This window comes from Scyliorhinus torazame, chromosome 6 (assembly GCF_047496885.1).
Source record: "Scyliorhinus torazame isolate Kashiwa2021f chromosome 6, sScyTor2.1, whole genome shotgun sequence".
Classification (NCBI taxonomy): domain Eukaryota; kingdom Metazoa; phylum Chordata; class Chondrichthyes; order Carcharhiniformes; family Scyliorhinidae; genus Scyliorhinus; species Scyliorhinus torazame.
In genome coordinates, this window is record NC_092712.1 from 1352014 (window position 1) to 1371004 (window position 18991).

Here is an 18991-nt window from a genome sequence, read left to right on the forward strand (position 1 = left end):
ACACCCAACCCAATAACCATGACACCCAACGCAATAACCCCCCCCGAGCCCAACCCAATAACCCCCCCCGATATCCAACCCAATAACCCCCCCGACACCCAACCCAATAATCCCCCCGATACCCAACCCAATTACCATGACACCCAACCCAATAATCCCCACGATACCCAACCCAATAACCCCCCCGATACCCAACCCAATAACCCCCCCGACACCCAACCCAATAATCCCCCCGATACCCAACCCAATAACCCCCCCGACACCCAACCCAATAACCCCCCCCGACCCCAACCCAATAACCCCCCCGACACCCAACCCAATAACCCCCCCGACACCCAACCCAATAACCCCCCCCGACACCCAACCCAATAACCCCCCCGACACCCAACCCAATAACCCTCCCGACACCCAACCCAATAACCATGACACCCAACGCAATAACCCCCCCCGATCCCAACCCAATAACCCCCCCCGATACCCAACCCAATAACCCCCCCGACACCCAACCCAATAATCCCCCCGATACCCAACCCAATAACCATGACACCCAACCCAATAATCCCCCCGATACCCAACCCAATAACCCCCCCGACACCCAACCCAATAACCCCCCCGATACCAAACCCAATAACCCCCCCCGACACCCAACCCAATAACCCCCCCGATCCCAACCCAATAACCCCCCCGATACCCAACCCAATAACCCCCCCCGACACCCAACCCAATAACCCCCCCGACACCCAACACAATAACCCCCCCCGACCCCCAACCCAATAACCCCCCCGATACCCAACCCAATAACCCCCCCCGATACCCAACCCAATAACCCCCCCGATACCCAACCCAATAACCCCCCGACACCCAACCCAATAACCCCCCCGATACCCAACCCAATAACCCCCCCCGATACCCAACCCAATAACCCCCCGACACCCAACCCAATAACCCCCCCCCGATACCCAACCCAATAACCCCCCCGATACCAAACCCAATAACCCCCCCGACACCCAACCCAATAACCCCCCCCGACACCCAACCCAATAATCCACCCGATACCCAACCCAATAACCCCCCAAGACCCCAACCCAATAACCCCCGATACCCAACCCAATAACCCCACCCCGACACCCAACCCAATAACCCCCCCGACACCCAACCCAATAACCCCCCTGACCCCAACCCAATAACCCCCCCGACACCCAACCCAATAACCCCCCGATACCCAACCCAATAACCCCCCCCGACACCCAACCCAATAACTCCCCCGACACCCAACCCAATAACCCCCCTGACCACAACCCAATAACCCCCCCGACACCCAACCCAATAACCCCCCGATACCCAACCCAATAACCCCCCCGACACCCAACCCAATAATCCCCCCCGACGCCCAACCCAATAACCCCCCCGACACCCAACCCAATAACCCCCCGATAGCCAACCCAATAACCCCCCCGATACCCAACCCAATAACACCCCCGACATCTAACCCAATAACCCCCTGACCCCAACCCAATAACCCCCCCGAAACCCAACCCAATAACCCCCCCGACACCAAACACAATAACCCCCCCGACTCCAACCCAATAACCCCCCCGAAACCCAACCCAATAACCCCCCCGATACCCAACCCAATAACCCCCCCGACACCCAACCCAATAATCCCCCGACACCCAACCCAATAACCCCCCCGACCCCCAACCCAATAATCCCCCTGACACCCATCCCAATAACCACGACACCCAACCCAATAACCCCCCCGATCACAACCCAATAACCCCCCGATACCCAACCCAATAACCCCCGACACCCAACCCTATAACCCTCCCGATTCCCAACCCAATAACCCCCCTGACACCCAACCCAATAACCCTCCCGATTCCCAACCCAATAACCCCTCCGATACCCAACACAATAGCCAACCCCGATACCCAACCCAATAACCCCCCCGACACCCAACCCAATAACCCCCCTGACCCCAACCCAATAACCCCCCCCGACCCCAACCCAATAACCCCCCGACATCCAACCCAATCACCCCCCCGACACCCAACCCAATAACCCCCCCCGACACCCAACCCAATAACCCCCCGACACCAACCCAATAACCCCTCCGATCCCAACCCAATAACCCCCCGACACCAACCCAATAACCCCCCCGACACACAACCCAATAACCCCCCCGACACCCAACCCAATAACCCCCCCCGACGCACAACCCAATAACCCCCCCCGAAACCCAACCCAATAACCCCCCCGACACACAGCCCAATAACCCACCCTGAAACCCAACCCAATAACCCCCTCGATACCCAAACTAATAACCCCCCGATACCCAACCCAATAACCCCACCAACACACAACCCAATAACCCCCCTGACCCCAACCCAATAACCCCCCCCGACACCCAACCCAATAACCCGCCCGACACCCAACCCAATAACCCCCCCGACCCCAACCCAATAACCCCCCCGACACCCAACCCAATAACCCCCCGACCCCAACCCAATAACCCCCCTGACCCCAACCCAATAACCCCCTGACCCCAACCCAATAACCCCCCTGACCCCAACCCAATAACCCCCCTCGACACCCAACCCAATAACCCGCCCGACCCCAACCCAATAACTCCCCTGACCCCAACCCAATAACCCCCCTGACCCCAACCCAATAACCCCCCCCGACACCCAACCCAATAACCCCCCCCGACACCCAACCCAATAACCCCCCCGACCCCAACCCAATAACCCCCCCCCGAAACCCAACCCAATAACCCCCCCCAACACCCAACCCAATAACCCCCCGACCCCAACCCAATAACCCCCCCGACACCCAACCCAATAACCCCCCCGACCCCAACCCAATAACCCCCCCCGAAACCCAACCCAATAACCCCCCCCGACACCCAACCCAATAGCCCCCCGACCCCAACCCAATAACCCCCCCGACACCCAACCCAATAACCCCCCCGACACACAACCCAATAACCCCCCCGACACCCAACCCAATAACCCCCCCGACACCCAACCCAATAACCCCCCCCGACACCCAACCCAATAACCCCCCGACCCCAACCCAATAACCCCCCTGACCCCAACCCAATAACCCCCCGACACCCAACCCAATAACCCCCCGATACCAAACCCAATAACCCCCCCGACACCCAACCCAATATCCCCCTGATACCGAACCCAATAGTCCCATCAATACCTACCCAATGATAATTCCACTCCCCTCAACCCCAATACTAACCCGATTCTCGGAATAACTTAAAAGTTTAAATTTGAGAATCATTATCGATCAGTCATGATGTCAGATTTGTTGATCTCACGCTGTTACCATCCCTCTATCTGTAGCAGGGACGTTATCCGAGTGAAAAGTTTCAGCGTCGGGGAATGACCATACTCACTCAATAGAATCACACAATGGCCTGTCCCTGCTTCAAATCACAGAATCATAACATTTCACAGCAATGGTCCGGGAAACACGTTGGTCAGTGGTCTGAGTGTGCGCTGGTCAGTGCTGGTCAGTGGTCTGAGTGTGCGCTGGTCAGTGGTCTGAGTGTGCGCTGGTCAGTGCTGGTCAGTGGTCTGAGTGTGTGCTGGTCAGTGGTCTGAGTGTGTGCTGGTCAGTGGTCTGAGTGTGCGCTGGTCAGTGGTCTGAGTGTGTGCTGGTCAGTGCTGGTCAGTGGTCTGAGTGTGTGCTGGTCAGTGGTCTGAGTGTGTGCTGGTCAATGGTCGGAGTGTGTGCTGGTCAGTGGTCTGAGTGTGTGCTGGTCAATGGTCGGAGTGTGTGCTGGTCAGTGGTCGGAGTGTGTGCTGGTCAGTGGTCTGAGTGTGTGCTGGTCAGTGGTCTGAGTGTGCGCTGGTCAGTGGTCTGAGTGTGTGCTGGTCAGTGCTGGTCAGTGGTCTGAGTGTGTGCTGGTCAGTGGTCTGAGTGTGTGCTGGTCAGTGGTCTGAGTGTGCGCTGGTCAGTGGTCTGAGTGTGGTCTGGTCAGTGCTGGTCAGTGGTCTGAGTGTGCGCTGGTCAGTGGTCTGAGTGTGTGCTGGTCAGTGGTCTGAGTGTGCGCTGGTCAGTGGTCTGAGTGTGTGCTGGTCAGTGCTGATCAGTGGTCTGTGTGTGTGCTGGTCAGTGGTCGGAGTGTGTGCTGGTCAGTGGTCTGAGTGTGTGCTGGTCAATGGTCGGAGTGTGTGCTGGTCAGTGGTCGGAGTGTGTGCTGGTCAATGGTCTGAGTGTGTGATGGTCAGTGGTCGGAGTGTGTGCTGGTCAATGGTCTGAGTGTGTGATGGTCAGTGGTCTGAGTGTGTGCTGGTCAGTGGTCTGAGTGTGTGCTGGTCAGTGCTGGTCAATGGTCTGAGTGTGTGCTGGTCAGTGCTGGTCAATGGTCTGAGTGTGTGCTGGTCAGTGGTCTGAGTGTGTGCTGGTCAGTGCTGGTCAGTGGTCTGAGTGTGTGCTGGTCAGTGGTCTGAGTGTGTGCTGGTCAGTGCTGGTCAATGGTCTGAGTGTGTGCTGGTCAGTGGTCTGAGTGTGTGCTGGTCAGTGCTGGTCAGTGGTCTGAGTGTGTGCTGGTCAGTGGTCTGAGTGTGTGCTGGTCAGTGCTGGTCAATGGTCAGAGTGTGTGCTTGTCAGTGGTCTGAGTGTGTGCTGGTCAGTGCTGGTCAGTGGTCTGAGTGTGTGCTGGTCAGTGCTGGTCAGTGGTCTGAGTGTGTGCTGGTCAGTGCTGGTCAGTGGTCTGAGTGTGTGCTGGTCAGTGCTGGTCAATGGTCTGAGTGTGTGCTTGTCAGTGGTCTGAGTGTGTGCTGGTCAGTGCTGGTCAGTGGTCTGAGTGTGTGCTGGTCAGTGCTGGTCAGTGGTCTGAGTGTGTGCTGGTCAGTGCTGGTCAGTGGTCGGAGTGTGTGCTGGTCAGTGGTCTGAGTGTGTGCTGGTCAGTGCTGGTCAGTGGTCTGAGTGTGTGCTGGTCAGTGCTGGTCAGTGGTCTGAGTGTGTGCTGGTCAGTGCTGGTCAGTGGTCGGAGTGTGTGCTGGTCAGTGGTCTGAGTGTGTGCTGGTCAGTGGTCTGAGTGTGTGCTGGTCAGTGCTGGTCAGTGGTCTGAGTGTGTGCTGGTCAGTGCTGGTCAGTGGTCTGAGTGTGTGCTGGTCAGTGCTGGTCAGTGGTCTGAGTGTGTGCTGGTCAGTGGTCTGAGTGTGTGCTGGTCAGTGCTGGTCAGTGGTCTGAGTGTGTGCTGGTCAGTGCTGGTCAGTGGTCTGAGTGTGTGCTGGTCAGTGCTGGTCAGTGGTCTGAGTGTGTGCTGGTCAGTGCTGGTCAGTGGTCTGAGTGTGTGCTGGTCAGTGGTCTGAGTGTGTGCTGGTCAGTGCTGGTCAGTGGTCTGAGTGTGTGCTGGTCAGTGCTGGTCAGTGGTCTGAGTGTGTGCTGGTCAGTGCTGGTCAGTGGTCGGAGTGTGTGCTGGTCAGTGGTCTGAGTGTGTGCTGGTCAGTGCTGGTCAGTGGTCTGAGTGTGTGCTGGTCAGTGCTGGTCAGTGGTCTGAGTGTGTGCTGGTCAGTGCTGGTCAGTGGTCGGAGTGTGTGCTGGTCAGTGGTCTGAGTGTGTGCTGGTCAGTGGTCTGAGTGTGTGCTGGTCAGTGCTGGTCAGTGGTCTGAGTGTGTGCTGGTCAGTGCTGGTCAGTGGTCTGAGTGTGTGCTGGTCAGTGCTGGTCAGTGGTCTGAGTGTGTGCTGGTCAGTGGTCTGAGTGTGTGCTGGTCAGTGCTGGTCAGTGGTCTGAGTGTGTGCTGGTCAGTGCTGGTCAGTGGTCTGAGTGTGTGCTGGTCAGTGGTCTGAGTGTGTGCTGGTCAGTGCTGGTCAGTGGTCTGAGTGTGCGCTGGTCAGTGGTCTGAGTGTGTGCTGGTCAGTGCTGGTCAGTGGTCTGAGTGTGTGCTGGTCAGTGCTGGTCAGTGGTCTGAGTGTGTGCTGGTCAGTGGTCTGAGTGTGCGCTGGTCAGTGGTCTGAGTGTGTGCTGGTCAGTGCTGGTCAGTGGTCTGAGTGTGTGCTGGTCAGTGCTGGTCAGTGGTCTGAGTGTGTGCTGGTCAGTGCTGGTCAATGGTCGGTGTGTGTGCTGGTCAGTGGTCTGAGTGTGTGCTGGTCAGTGCTGGTCAGTGGTCTGAGTGTGTGCTGGTCAGTGGTCTGAGTGTGTGCTGGTCAGTGCTGGTCAGTGGTCTGAGTGTGTGCTGGTCAGTGGTCTGAGTGTGTGCTGGTCAGTGGTCTGAGTGTGTGCTGGTCAGTGCTGGTCAGTGGTCTGAGTGTGTGCTGGTCAGTGCTGGTCAGTGGTCTGAGTGTGTGCTGGTCAGTGCTGGTCAGTGGTCTGAGTGTGTGCTGGTCAGTGCTGGTCAGTGGTCTGAGTGTGTGCTGGTCAGTGGTCTGAGTGTGTGCTGGTCAGTGCTGGTCAGTGGTCTGAGTGTGTGCTGGTCAGTGCTGGTCAGTGGTCTGAGTGTGTGCTGGTCAGTGCTGGTCAGTGGTCTGAGTGTGTGCTGGTCAGTGGTCTGAGTGTGTGCTGGTCAGTGCTGGTCAGTGGTCTGAGTGTGTGCTGGTCAGTGGTCTGAGTGTGTGCTGGTCAGTGCTGGTCAGTGGTCTGAGTGTGTGCTGGTCAGTGCTGGTCAGTGGTCTGAGTGTGTGCTGGTCAGTGCTGGTCAGTGGTCTGAGTGTGTGCTGGTCAGTGCTGGTCAGTGGTCTGAGTGTGTGCTGGTCAGTGCTGGTCAGTGGTCTGAGTGTGTGCTGGTCAGTGGTCTGAGCTTGCGGCCAGTGACTTTACCTCCTTTGCTCTCCGTTGGATTAACTCTGCTTCTTGTCTCAGTTTCTCCTTCTCCCTCTCCAGCTCCGCTATGGCCTCCTGCAACTCACTGGCCTCTTTCCTGCTCCGACTCCACTGGAGTTCCAGTTTCTCGACAGCGCTGTTCTTCTCTCTCGTCGTCTGTTCGATGTCATGAAGCTTCAAACTGATTTGTTTTGCTTCATTTTTGAATTTTTTCGCTTCCTGCTCAGCTTTCGCTTGAGCCTCTGAAAGCTCCGAGACTAAAGTCTTCAAATGCTGAGTCTCTTCACTGATCTCCATCTGGTGTTGCCGTTCAGTCAACAAACGCTTTTGAAACTCTTCCGTTTCCTCGTCCAGCCGCTGCTGCATCTGCTGCTTGTCTTCTGACAGTTTCTTTGCTTGTTCCTGAGCCAGATCTCTCTGTTTCTGCAGCATCTCAGCCTCTGCTCTCAGCATGTTTGCCTCCTGAATAGCTTGCATCTTCTCCTTCAACATCTTTTCAGCGAGTTCCCGCTGATGAGCCAGGTCTTCCTCTGCCAGCTTCCTCTGCCGGGCACTTTCCTGTGCCTCAACAGTTAGCCTGGCCGTGTCCTCCGCCAGCTGCTTCATTTTCTCTGCTTCCTGAGCCAGGTGTTTCTGCGTGTTATCCTTGTCTTTCAGGACCAGCATCTTGTTTTCCTCTTCGATCTTTGTCTTCAGTTTGATGAGCTCCTCCATGTGTATTTTGACTTTGTAGAGTTCAGCTTCAGCCTGACTCTTCTGTTTAATGGCCTCTGTCACCTCTGACTTTAGACGCTGCAATTCCTCATCCAGCACAGATTTCTGGTGGTCAGTCTCCTCCAATTGCAGTTTCACCTTTGTCAGCTCCTGTTCCACCCCGGATTTCTGTCGCAGCGTCTGCTCCGCAAACCTCTTGTGCTTCTCCATATCTGCATCAGCCATTTCTTTCTGTTTCAGAGCTGCTGCTTCAGCCTTTGCTCTCTTTGCAGCTTCGAGCTCAGCTCCTTTCCTCAGTTTCTCAGCGTCTTCTTGGGCCTTGGCTTTATCCTGAGCCTCTTTCTCAGCACGTTGTTTCAAACATTCCGCTTCCTCAGCTTGCTGTCGACAGAAAGCGGCCTCTTCCTCAGCTCTCCGTCGAGCCTGCTCTGCTTCCTCTGCCAGTCGCCTGGCCTTCTCTGCCTGCTCCTTCAGGTTGTCCACCATCGACCTCTCCTGTTTTTTGCTTTGCAGGAGTTCCTGTTCTTTTTGTTGCACTGTTGCCACATAAGCCACCTTCTCAGCGTCAATACGCTTCTGAGCAGCCTCGTGTGCCAAACAAATCTGCCTCTCGGCCTCTTTCTCTGACAGTTCCTTCTGTTTCCAGGCTTCCTCAGATATCCTCTTGAGCCGCTCAACCTCGTCTAGTGCTGCCTTACGTTGGCGAGCAGCCTCTTCCTCTGCAGCAAGAATTTCTTTGACTTTTCTTTCTGCCTCTTGTCTCTTCTTGGCTTCCCCCAACGCCAGAGTCCGCTGCGACTCAGCTTCCTTTTCAGCCTCTCTTTTACTGCGTTGCGTTTCCTCAGCGATGGTTTTGAGTTTGTTCAGTTCAATCTCCAGGTCAGACTTCTCTTCTGAAGCAGTCTCAAAGTTGAGTTTGAGGATTCGAATCTCCTCCTCGATGATTCTTCTGTGCTTCAAAGTCTCGTCCACAATGACTTTCTGCCGATCTAGCTCAAGGTCTGAGCTCTTCCTCAGCTGAGCAATTCTTTCCTCGATGTCTTGCTTGTGCTGCATTGCTTGTTCTTCCAGAAGCTTCCGTTGGTAGGCCTCATCGTCAGCCATTCGCCGCAGACGTTCGTTTTCAGCTTCCTTCTCCTTCAATGCTATTTCAGCCTCTGTTTCTAAACGTGTGGCATTATTAATGGCAGTGAGTTTCTCTTTCAAAATTCTCTCCGCCTCGCTCCTCTGGTGACTGGCTTCATCCTCAGCGAGCTGCCTCTGTCGTTTAGCATCCTCTGCCACAGCTCGCAGTTTGCCCGCCTCTTCTGCCAATTCCTTCATCTTCTGAGCCTCGGCCTCCAACATTTGTTTGGTCTTTTCTGTCGTCGATCTGGTTTTCTCCTCAGTTTTCATTTTCAGCTGCAGCAGGATCTCCATCTCGGCCTTCACTTTGGCCAGTTCCTCCTCCAGAAGTTTCCTCTGGCGAAGAACCTCGCTGACCTCGTTTTTCAGCCGGTATAGTTCCTCCTCCAGCAGCAGCCTCTGTTGTTCTCCATTCTCGGTCTCGGCCCTTAACCGGATCACCTCCTGCTCAGCAGACAGTTTCTGTTCCGCTGTCTCCTCTGCCAGCTTCCTCTGCTTATCCAGTTCCTGCTCAGCTATTTCCTTCTGCCGTAAGGCTGATTCCTCTGTTTTCACTCTCCTCCTGGCCTCACGATCAGCCTCTTCCTTCTGCCTCTCTGCTTCTTCTTGAGCCAGTGATTTCTTATGAGCTACCTCCTCCGCCTGTAGTCTCAATCGAAGAGCCTCATTAGCTTTCTGACGCCATTTTTCCAGCTCCTTCTCAGATTCTCCCTTGGCGTTCTCGGCATCTTCCTGCTGTTGTTTTAACCGTGTTGCCTCTTCCTGTAACTGGGTAACAGTCTGATGCTCCTGTCGAAGAGATAACTCCAGTTCTGTTGTCCTTTGTTCAAATGAGATGCGCTTGCTGCGAAGTTCGGCACTGGCACTTTTCTGAGCCATTTCCTGAGTCAGCAGTAGCTGTTTTTCTTTCTCGATCTCGGCCTGCTTCATTCTCCTCTCTATGTCTGCTGCCTGGTTTTTGAAATGCTGCAGGTCTTCCAAAGCCTTTTGTTTCTCTCTGGCTGCGTCCTTCTCGGCCTGGGTTTTCAGCTTGAGTTCCTCCTCTGCTTCCTTCTTCTTCTGTGACTCGTCCTTGACTTGTTTACGAAGCCTCTCAGCGTCTTCCTGAGCTGCTTTTCTCTGTTTATCGGCCTCCTCTGCTCGCGTTTTCAGTTGCTGAAGTTCTGACTCTGCAGAGATTCTCTGTTTCTGTGAGGTTTCTAACTGCAGCTGGATAATTCGAATCTCCTCCTCAATCTTTGTGCGACTCAGCAGCACTTCCTCCACCATTATTATCTTTTTCTTGATTTCAACCTGGGAGGAGTTTTTCAGTTGGCTTAGTTCTTGTTGAATGTTCTGTTTCTGCTGCTCGGCGCTCACTGCGACGGCCTCTCTCTTTGTCACCTCTTCCTCTATTCGTTGCTGTAGTTCCCGAGCTTCTTTCTCCGCCTCAGCTTTAGCCTTGGCGTGAGCAGCCGCCAGCTGCTTCTGTTTTTCTAACTGTGCCTCCACTGCCTCTAGCCGCCTTCTCTCCTCCGCCTTCAACTCTTCAGCAACTTTCTAAATGTCAGAGTCATCAAAAAAACCAACGTCAGGTAATGAGCAGCCAATGGGAAGATGGGAAATGGATAATGACTCCCATTGGGCGAGGTGGAGCGTAGAGGGCTCCCATTGGGCGAGGTGGAGTGTACAGGGCTCCCATTGGGCGAGGTGGAGCGTAGAGGGCTCCCATTGGGCGAGGTGGAGCGTAGAGGGCTCCCATTGGGCGAGGTGGAGTGTACAGGGCTCCCATTGGGCGAGGTGGAGCGTAGAGGGCTCCCATTGGGCGAGGTGGAGCGTAGAGGGCTCCCATTGGGCGAGGTGGAGTGTACAGAGCTCACATTGGGCGAGGTAGAGCGTACTGGGCTCCCATTGGGTGAGGTAGAGCGTACAGAGCTCACATTGGGCGAGGTAGAGCGTACAGGGCTCCCATTGGGCGAGGTAGAGCATACAGGGCTCCCATTGGGCGAGGTAGAGCGTACAGGGCTCCCATTGGGCGAGGTAGAGCGTACAGGGCTCCCATTGGGCGAGGTAGAGCATACAGGGCTCCCATTAGGTGAGAGAACTTGGCTCCCACTGGATGGGGGTGAGGGTACTGGACTCCCATTGGGTGAGGGTAGGGACATGGCTCCTATTGGGAGAGGTGTGTGTGAGAGATTGTGTGAGGGAGAGTGTTGAGTGTGTGTGAGCGAGAGGATGTGTGCATGTGATATAAAATGTGTACATGAGCGAGAGAGTATGTGCACAAGAGTGCGTTCGCATGAAAGTGTGTGCGCATCGGGGTGAGTGAGAGTGTGTGTGCACGCAAGAGTGTGTGTATGCGAGAGTGTGTGCACACGAGAATGTGCGTGCACGCGGGTGTGTGTGCATGCGTGAGTGTGTCCCCGAGTGTATGCACGTGCGAGAGAAGGTGTGTGCGCGCGAGAGCTAGAATGTGTAGGTGAGTGTGTCTGTGCACATGAACGAGTGTGTGGATGTGCCTGCAAGGGAGAGTGCGCATGAACGAGTGAGTGTGAGCAAGAGTGTTTGTGAGCGAGAGAGTGTGTGTGAGCAAGAATTGTGTGTGTGTGTGAGTGAGAGTGTTTGTGTGTGTGTCTGAGAGCGGGAATGTTTGCATATGAGCGTGTGTGTGCATGCGCAAGAGTTTGTGCATGACTGTGTATACACAAGAGTGTGTGCACGTGTGAGAGAGCGAGTGTGTGTGTGAGAGCGAGTGTGTGAGACAGCGAGTGTGTGTTTAAGAGAGCGAGTGTGTGTGAGAGAGCGAGAGTGTGTGAGAGAGCGAGAGTGTGTGTGAGAGAGCGAGTGTGTGTGAGAGAGCGAGAGTGTGTGTGAGAGAGCGAGTGTGTGTGTGTGAGAGCGAGTGTGTGTGTGAGACAGCGAGTGTGTCTTTGAGAGAGCGAGTGTGTGTGAGAGAGCGAGTGTGAGAGAGCGAGAGAGTGTGTGAGAGAGCGAGTGTGTGTGAGAGAGCGAGAGTGTGTGTGAGAGAGCGAGTGTGTGTGTGAGAGAGCGAGTGTGTGTGTGTGACAGCGAGTGTGTGTGTGAGACAGCGAGTGTGTGTGTGAGAGCGAGTGTGTGAGACAGCGAGTGTGTGTTTGAGAGAGCGAGTGTGTGTGAGAGAGTGAGAGTGTGGGAGAGCGAGTGTGCGTGAGAGAGCGAGTGTGTGTGAGAGAGCGAGAGTGTGTGCGAGAGAGCGAGTGTGTGTGTGTGAGAGAGCGAGAGTGTGTGTGAGAGAGCGAGAGTGTGTGTGAGAGAGCGAGTGTGTGTGTGAGAGAGCGAGTGTGTGTGTGAGAGAGCGAGTGTGTGTGTGAGAGAGCGAGAGTGTGTGTGAGAGAGCGAGAGTGTGTGTGAGAGAGCGAGTGTGTGTGAGAGAGCGAGTGTGTGTGAGAGAGCGAGAGTGTGTGTGAGAGAGCGAGTGTGTGTGTGAGAGAGCGTGAGTGTGCGTGAGAGAGCGACTGTGTGTGTGAGAGAGCGAGAGTGTGTGTGAGAGAGCGAGTGTGTGTGTGAGAGAGCGAGTGTGTGTTTGAGAGAGCGAGTGTGTGTGTGAGAGAGCGAGAGTGTGTGTGAGAGAGCGAGTGTGTGTGTGTGAGAGCGAGTGTGTGTGTGTGAGACAGCGAGTGTGTGTGTGAGAGAGCGGGAGTGTGTGTGAGAGAGCGAGTGTGTGTGAGAGAGCGAGAGTGTGTGTGAGAGAGCGAGTGTTTGTGTGAGAGAGCGAGAGTGTGTGTGTGAGAGAGCGAGTGTGTGTGTGAGACAGCGAGTGTGTGTGTGAGACAGCGAGTGTGTGTGTGAGAGAGCGAGTGTGTGTGTGAGAGAGCGAGAGTGTGTGTGAGAGCGAGTGTGTGTGTGAGAGAGCGAGTGTGTGTGTGAGAGAGCGAGTGTGTGTGTGAGAGAGCGTGTGTGTGTGAGAGAGCGAGTGTGACTGAGCGAGTGTGTGTGTGAGAGAGCGAGAGTGTGTGTGAGAGCGAGTGTGTGTGAGAGAGCGAATGTGTGTGTGAGAGAGCGAGTGTGTGTGTGAGACAGCGAGTGTGTGTGTGAGAGAGCGAGAGTGTGTGTGAGAGAGTGACTGTGTGTGAGAGAGCGAGTGTGTGTGAGAGAGCGAGTGTGAGTGTGTGAGAGAGCGAGTGTGTGTGTGAGAGAGCGTGTGTGTGTGAGAGAGCGAGTGTGAGTGAGCGAGTGTGTGTGTGAGAGAGCGAGAGTGTGTGTGAGAGCGAGTGTGTGTGTGAGAGAGCGAGTGTGTGTGAGAGAGCGAGAGTGTGTGTGAGAGCGAGTGTGTGTGTGAGAGAGCGAGTGTGTGTGTGAGAGAACGAGTGTGAGTGTGTGAGAGAGGGAGTGTGTGTGTGAGAGAGCGAGAGTGTGTGTGAGAGCGAGTGTGTGTGTGAGAGAGCGAGTGTGTGTGTGAGAGAGCGAGAGTGTGTGTGAGAGCGAGTGTGTGTGTGAGAGAGCGAGTGTGTGTGTGTGAGAGAGCGAGTGTGAGTGTGAGTGTGTGAGAGAGCGAGTGTGTGTGTGAGAGACCGAGTGTGAGTGTGTGAGAGAGCGAGTGTGTGTGTGAGAGAGCGGGAGTGTGTGAGAGAGAGCGAGTGTGTGTGAGAGAGCGAGTGTGTGTGTGAGAGAGCGAGTGTGTGTGTGAGAGAGCGAGAGTGTGTGTGAGAGAGTGAGTGTGTGTGTGAGAGAGCGAGTGTGTGTGTGAGACAGCGAGTGTGTGTGTGAGACAGCGAGTGTGTGTGTGAGAGAGCGAGAGTGTGTGTGAGAGCGAGTACGTGTGTGAGAGAGCGAGTGTGTGTGAGAGAGCGAGAGTGAGTGTGTGAGAGAGCGAGTGTGTGTGTGAGAGAGCGTGTGTGTGTGAGAGAGCGAGTGTGAGTGAGCGAGTGTGTGTGTGAGAGAGCAAGAGTGTGTGTGAGAGTGAGTGTGTGTGTGAGAGAGCGAATGTGTGTGTGAGACAGCGAGTGTGTGTGTGAGACAGCGAGTGTGTGTGTGAGACAGCGAGTGTGTGTGTGAGAGCGAGTGTGTGTGTGAGAGAGCGAGAGTGTGTGTGAGAGCGAGTGTGTGTGTGAGAGAGCGAGTGTGTGTGTGAGAGAGCGAGTGTGAGTGTGTGAGACAGCGAGTGTGTGTTTGAGAGAACGAGTGTGTGTGAGAGAGTGAGAGTGTGTGAGTGCGAGTGTGCGTGAGAGAGCGAGTGTGTGTGAGAGAGCGAGAGTGTGTGTGAGAGAGCGAGTGTGTGTGTGTGAGAGAGCGAGAGTGTGTGTGAGAGAGCGAGTGTGTGAGAGAGCGAGTGTGTGTGTGAGAGAGCGAGTGTGTGTGTGAGAGAGCGAGAGTGTGTGTGAGAGAGCGAGAGTGTGTGTGAGAGAGCGAGAGTGTGTGTGAGAGAGCGAGTGTGTGTGTGAGAGCGAGTGTGTGTGAGAGAGCGAGAGGGTGTGTGAGAGAGCGAGTGTGTGTGAGAGAGCGAGTGTGTGTGTGAGAGAGCGAGTGTGTGTGTGAGAGAGCGAGAGTGTGTGTGTGAGAGAGCGAGTGTGTGTGTGAGACAGCGAGTGTGTGTGTGAGACAGCGAGTGTGTGTGTGAGAGAGCGAGTGTGTGTGTGAGAGAGCGAGAGTGTGTGTGAGAGCGAGTGTGTGTGTGAGAGAGCGAGTGTGTGTGTGAGAGAGCGAGAGTGTGTGTGAGAGAGCGAGAGTGTGAGAGAGCGAGTGTGTGTGTGAGAGAGCGAGTGGGTGTGTGAGAGAGCGAGTGTGTGTGTGAGAGAGCGAGAGTGTGTGTGAGAGAGCGAGAGTGTGTGTGAGAGAGCGAGTGTGTGTGAGAGAGCGAGTGTGTGTGAGAGAGCGAGAGTATGTGTGAGAGAGCGAGTGTGTGTGTGAGAGAGCGAGAGTGTGCGTGAGAGAGCGAGTGTGTGTGTGAGAGAGCGAGAGTGTGTGTGAGAGAGCGAGTGTCTGTGTGAGAGAGCGAGTGTGTGTTTGAGAGAGCGAGTGTGTGTGTGAGAGAGCGAGAGTGTGTGTGAGAGAGCGAGTGTGTGTGTGTGAGAGCGAGTGTGTGTGTGTGAGACAGCGAGTGTGTGTGTGAGAGAGCGGGAGTGTGTGTGAGAGAGCGAGTGTGTGTGAGAGAGCGAGTGTGTGTGTGAGAGAGCGAGAGTGTGTGTGTGAGAGAGCGAGTGTGTGTGTGAGACAGCGAGTGTGTGTGTGAGACAGCGAGTGTGTGTGTGAGAGAGCAAGTGTGTGTGTGAGAGCGAGAGCGTGTGTGAGAGCGAGTGTGTGTGTGAGAGAGCGAGTGTGTGTGTGAGAGAGCGACTGTGTGTGAGAGAGCAAGAGTGTGTGTGAGAGAGCGAGTGTGTGTGTGTGAGAGAGCGAGAGTGTGTGTGAGAGAGCGAGAGTGTGAGAGAGCGAGTGTGTGTGTGAGAGAGCGAGTGTGTGCGTGAGAGAGCGAGTGTGTGTGTGAGAGAGCGAGAGTGTGTGTGAGAGAGCGAGTTTGTGTGTGAGAGAGCGAGTGTGTGTTTGAGAGAGCGAGTGTGTGTGTGAGAGAGCGAGAGTGTGTGTGAGAGAGCGAGTGTGTGTGTGTGAGAGCGAGTGTGTGTGTGTGAGACAGCGAGTGTGTGTGTGAGAGAGCGGCAGTGTGTGTGAGAGAGCGAGTGTGTGTGAGAGAGCGAGTGTGTGTGTGAGAGAGCGAGTGTGTGTGTGAGAGAGCGAGAGTGTGTGTGAGAGAGTGAGTGTGTGTGTGAGAGAGCGAGTGTGTGTGTGAGACAGCGAGTGTGTGTGTGAGACAGCGAGTGTGTGTGTGAGAGAGCGAGTGTGTGTGTGAGAGAGCGAGAGTATGTGTGAGAGCGAGTGTGTGTGTGAGAGAGCGAGTGTGTGTGTGAGAGAGCGAGTGTGAGTGTGTGAGAGAGCGAGTGTGTGTGAGAGAGCGAGTGTGTGTGTGAGAGAGCGAGTGTGTGTGTGAGAGAGTGAGTGTGTGTGTGAGAGAGCGAGTGTGTGTGTGAGACAGCGAGTGTGTGTGTGAGAGAGCGAGTGTGTGTGTGAGAGAGCGAGAGTGTGTGTGAGAGCGAGAGTGTGTGAGAGAGCGAGTGTGTGTGAGAGAGAGCGAGTGTGTGTGTGAGAGAGCGAGAGTGTGTGTGAGAGAGTGAGTGTGTGTGTGAGACAGCGAGTGTGTGTGTGAGACAGCGAGTGTGTGTGTGAGACAGCGAGTGTGTGTGTGAGAGAGCGAGTGTGTGTGTGAGAGAGCGAGTGTGTGTGTGAGAGCGAGAGAGTGTGTGAGAGCGAGAGAGTGTGTGAGAGCGAGAGAGTGTGTGAGAGCGAGTGTGTGTGTGAGAGAGCGAGTGTGTGTGTGAGAGAGCGAGTGTGAGTGTGTGAGAGAGCGAGTGTGTGTGAGTGCGAGAGTGTGTGTGAGAGCGAGTGTGTGTGTGAGAGCGAGTGTGTGTGAGAGAGCGAGTGTGAGTGTGTGAGAGAGCGAGTGTGTGTGTGAGAGAGCGTGTGTGTGTGAGAGAGCGAGTGTGAGTGTGAGAGAGCGAGTGTGTGTGTGAGAGAGCGAGAGTGTGTGTGAGAGCGAGTGTGTGTGTGAGAGAGCGAATGTGTGTGTGAGAGAGCGAGTGTGTGTGTGAGAGAGCGAGTGTGTGTGTGAGAGAGCGAGAGTGTGTGTGAGAGAGCGAGTGTGTGTGAGAGAGCGAGAGTGTGTGTGAGAGCGAGTGTGTGTGTGAGAGAGCGAGTGTGTGTGTGAGAGAACGAGTGTGAGTGTGTGAGAGAGGGAGTGTGGGTGTGAGAGAGCGAGAGTGTGTGTGAGAGCGAGTGTGTGTGTGAGAGAGCGAGTGTGAGTGTGAGAGAGCGAGAGTGTGTGTGAGAGCGAGTGTGTGTGTGAGAGAGCGAGTGTGTGTGTGAGAGAGCGAGTGTGAGTGTGAGTGTGTGAGAGAGCGAGTGTGTGTGTGAGAGAGCGAGTGTGAGTGTGTGAGAGAGCGAGTGTGTGTGTGAGAGAGCGGGAGTGTGTGAGAGAGAGCGAGTGTGTGTGAGAGAGCGAGTGTGTGTGTGAGAGAGCAAGTGTGTGTGTGAGAGAGCGAGAGTGTGTGTGAGAGAGCGAGTGTGTGTGTGAGACAGCGAGTGTGTGTGTGAGACAGCGAGTGTGTGTGTGAGAGAGCGAGAGTGTGTGTGAGAGCGAGTATGTGTGTGAGAGAGCGAGTGTGTGTGAGAGAGCGAGTGTGAGTGTGTGAGAGAGCGAGTGTGTGTGTGAGAGAGCGTGTGTGTGTGAGAGAGCGAGTGTGAGTGAGCGAGTGTGTGTGTGAGAGAGCAAGAGTGTTAGTGAGAGTGAGTGTGTGTGTGAGAGAGCGAATGTGTGTGTGAGAGAGCGAGTGTGTGTGTGAGACAGCGAGTGTGTGTGTGAGACAGCGAGTGTGTGTGTGAGAGCGAGTGTGTGTGTGAGAGAGCGAGAGTGTGTGTGAGAGCGAGTGTGTGTGTGAGAGAGCCAGTGTGTGTGTGAGAGAGCGAGTGTGAGTGTCTGAGACAGCGAGTGTGTGTTTGAGAGAACGAGTGTGTGTGAGAGAGTGAGAGTGTGTGAGTGCGAGTGTGCGTGAGAGAGCGAGTGTGTGTGAGAGAGCGAGAGTGTGTGTGAGAGAGCGAGTGTGTGTGTGTGAGAGAGCGAGAGTGTGTGTGAGAGAGCGAGTGTGTGAGAGAGCGAGTGTGTGTGTGAGAGAGCGAGAGTGTGTGTGAGAGAGCGAGAGTGTGTGTGAGAGAGCGAGAGTGTGTGTGAGAGAGCGAGTGTGTGTGAGAGAGCGAGTGTGTGTGAGAGAGCGAGAGGGTGTGTGAGAGAGCGAGTGTGTGTGTGAGAGAGCGAGAGTGTGCGTGAGAGAGCGAGTGTGTGTGTGAGAGAGTGAGAGTGTGTGTGAGAGAGCGAGTGTGTGTGTGAGAGAGCGAGTGTGTGTTTGAGAGAGCGAGTGTGTGTGTGAGAGAGCGAGAGTGTGTGTGAGAGAGCGAGTGTGTGTGTGTGAGAGCGAGTGTGTGTGTGTGAGACAGCGAGTGTGTGTGTGAGAGAGCGGGAGTGTGTGTGAGAGAGCGAGTGTGTGTGTGAGAGAGCGAGTGTGTGTGTGAGAGAGCGAGAGTGTGTGTGAGAGAGTGAGTGTGTGTGTGAGAGAGCGAGTGTGTGTGTGAGACAGCGAGTGTGTGTGTGAGACAGCGAGTGTGTGTGTGAGAGAGCGAGTGTGTGTGTAAGAGAGCGAGAGTGTGTGTGAGAGCGAGTGTGTGTGTGAGAGAGCGAGTGTGTGTGTGAGAGAGCGAGTGTTAGTGTGTGAGAGAGCGAGTGTGTGTGAGAGAGCGAGTGTGTGTGTGAGAGAGCGAGTGTGTGTGTGTGAGAGAGTGAGTGTGTGTGTGAGCGAGTGTGTGAGCGAGTGTGTGTGAGCGAGTGTGTGTGAGCGAGTGTGTGTGTGTGTGTGAGCGAGTGTGGGTGAGCGAGTGTGTGTGTGTGTGTGAGCGAGTGTGTGAGCGAGTGTGTGTGAGCGAGTGTGTGTGAGCGAGTGTGTGTGTGTGGGTGAGCGAGTGTGGGTGAGCGAGTGTGTGTGTGTGTGTGAGCGAGTGTGTGTGAGCGAGCGTGTGTGTGTGTGTGAGCGAGTGTGGGTGAGCGAGTGTGAGCGAGTGTGTGAGCGAGTGTGTGAGCGAGTGTGTGTGAGCGAGTGTGTGTGAGCGAGTGTGTGTGTGTGTGAGCGAGTGTGTGTGAGCGAGTGTGTGTGTGTGTGTGAGCAAGTGTGGGTGAGCGAGTGTGTGTGTGTGTGTGAGCGAGTGTGTGTGAGCGAGTGTGTGTGTGTGTGTGAGCGAGTGTGGGTGAGCGTGTGTGTGTGTGTGTGTGTGAGCGAGTGTGTGAGCGAGTGTGAGTGAGCGAGTGTGTGTGAGCGAGTGTGTGTGAGCGAGTGTGTGTGCGAGTGTGTGTGAGCGAGTGTGTGTGAGCGAGTGTGTGTGAGCGAGTGTGTGAGAGCGAGTGTGTGTGAGCGAGTGTGTGAGCGAGTGTGTGAGCCAGTGTGTGTGAGCGAGTGTGTGTGTGTGAGTGAGTGTGTGAGCGAGTGTGTGAGCGAGTGTGTGTGAGCGAGTGTGTGTGTGTGTGAGCGAGTGTGTGAGCGAGTGTGTGAACGAGTGTGTGTGAGCGAGTGTGTGAGCGAGTGTGTGAGCGAGTGTGTGTGAGCGAGTGTGAGCGAGTGTGTGAGCGAGTGTGTGAGCGAGTGTGTGTGAGCGAGTGTGTGTGAGCGAGTGTGTGTGTGTGTGAGCGAGTGTGTGAGCGAGTGTGTGTGAGCGAGTGTGTGTAAGCGAGTGTGTGTGTGTGTGTGTGAGCGAGTGTGGGTGAGCGAGTGTGTGTGTGTGTGTGAGCGAGTGTGTGAGCGAGTGTGTGTGAGCGAGTGTGTG

General features: G+C 55.2%; 1 protein-coding gene across 1 annotated transcript in view; it reads right to left on the reverse strand.

Annotated features, from left to right (window-relative positions):
* LOC140425663 (plectin-like) overlaps nt 1-18991 on the reverse strand; it is a 620159-nt gene that overhangs the window by 26968 nt on the left and 574200 nt on the right. Inside the window, 1 exon segment of the mRNA XM_072510158.1 lies at nt 6782-10162. Within this exon segment, the coding sequence (XP_072366259.1) occupies nt 6782-10162 (3381 nt within the window).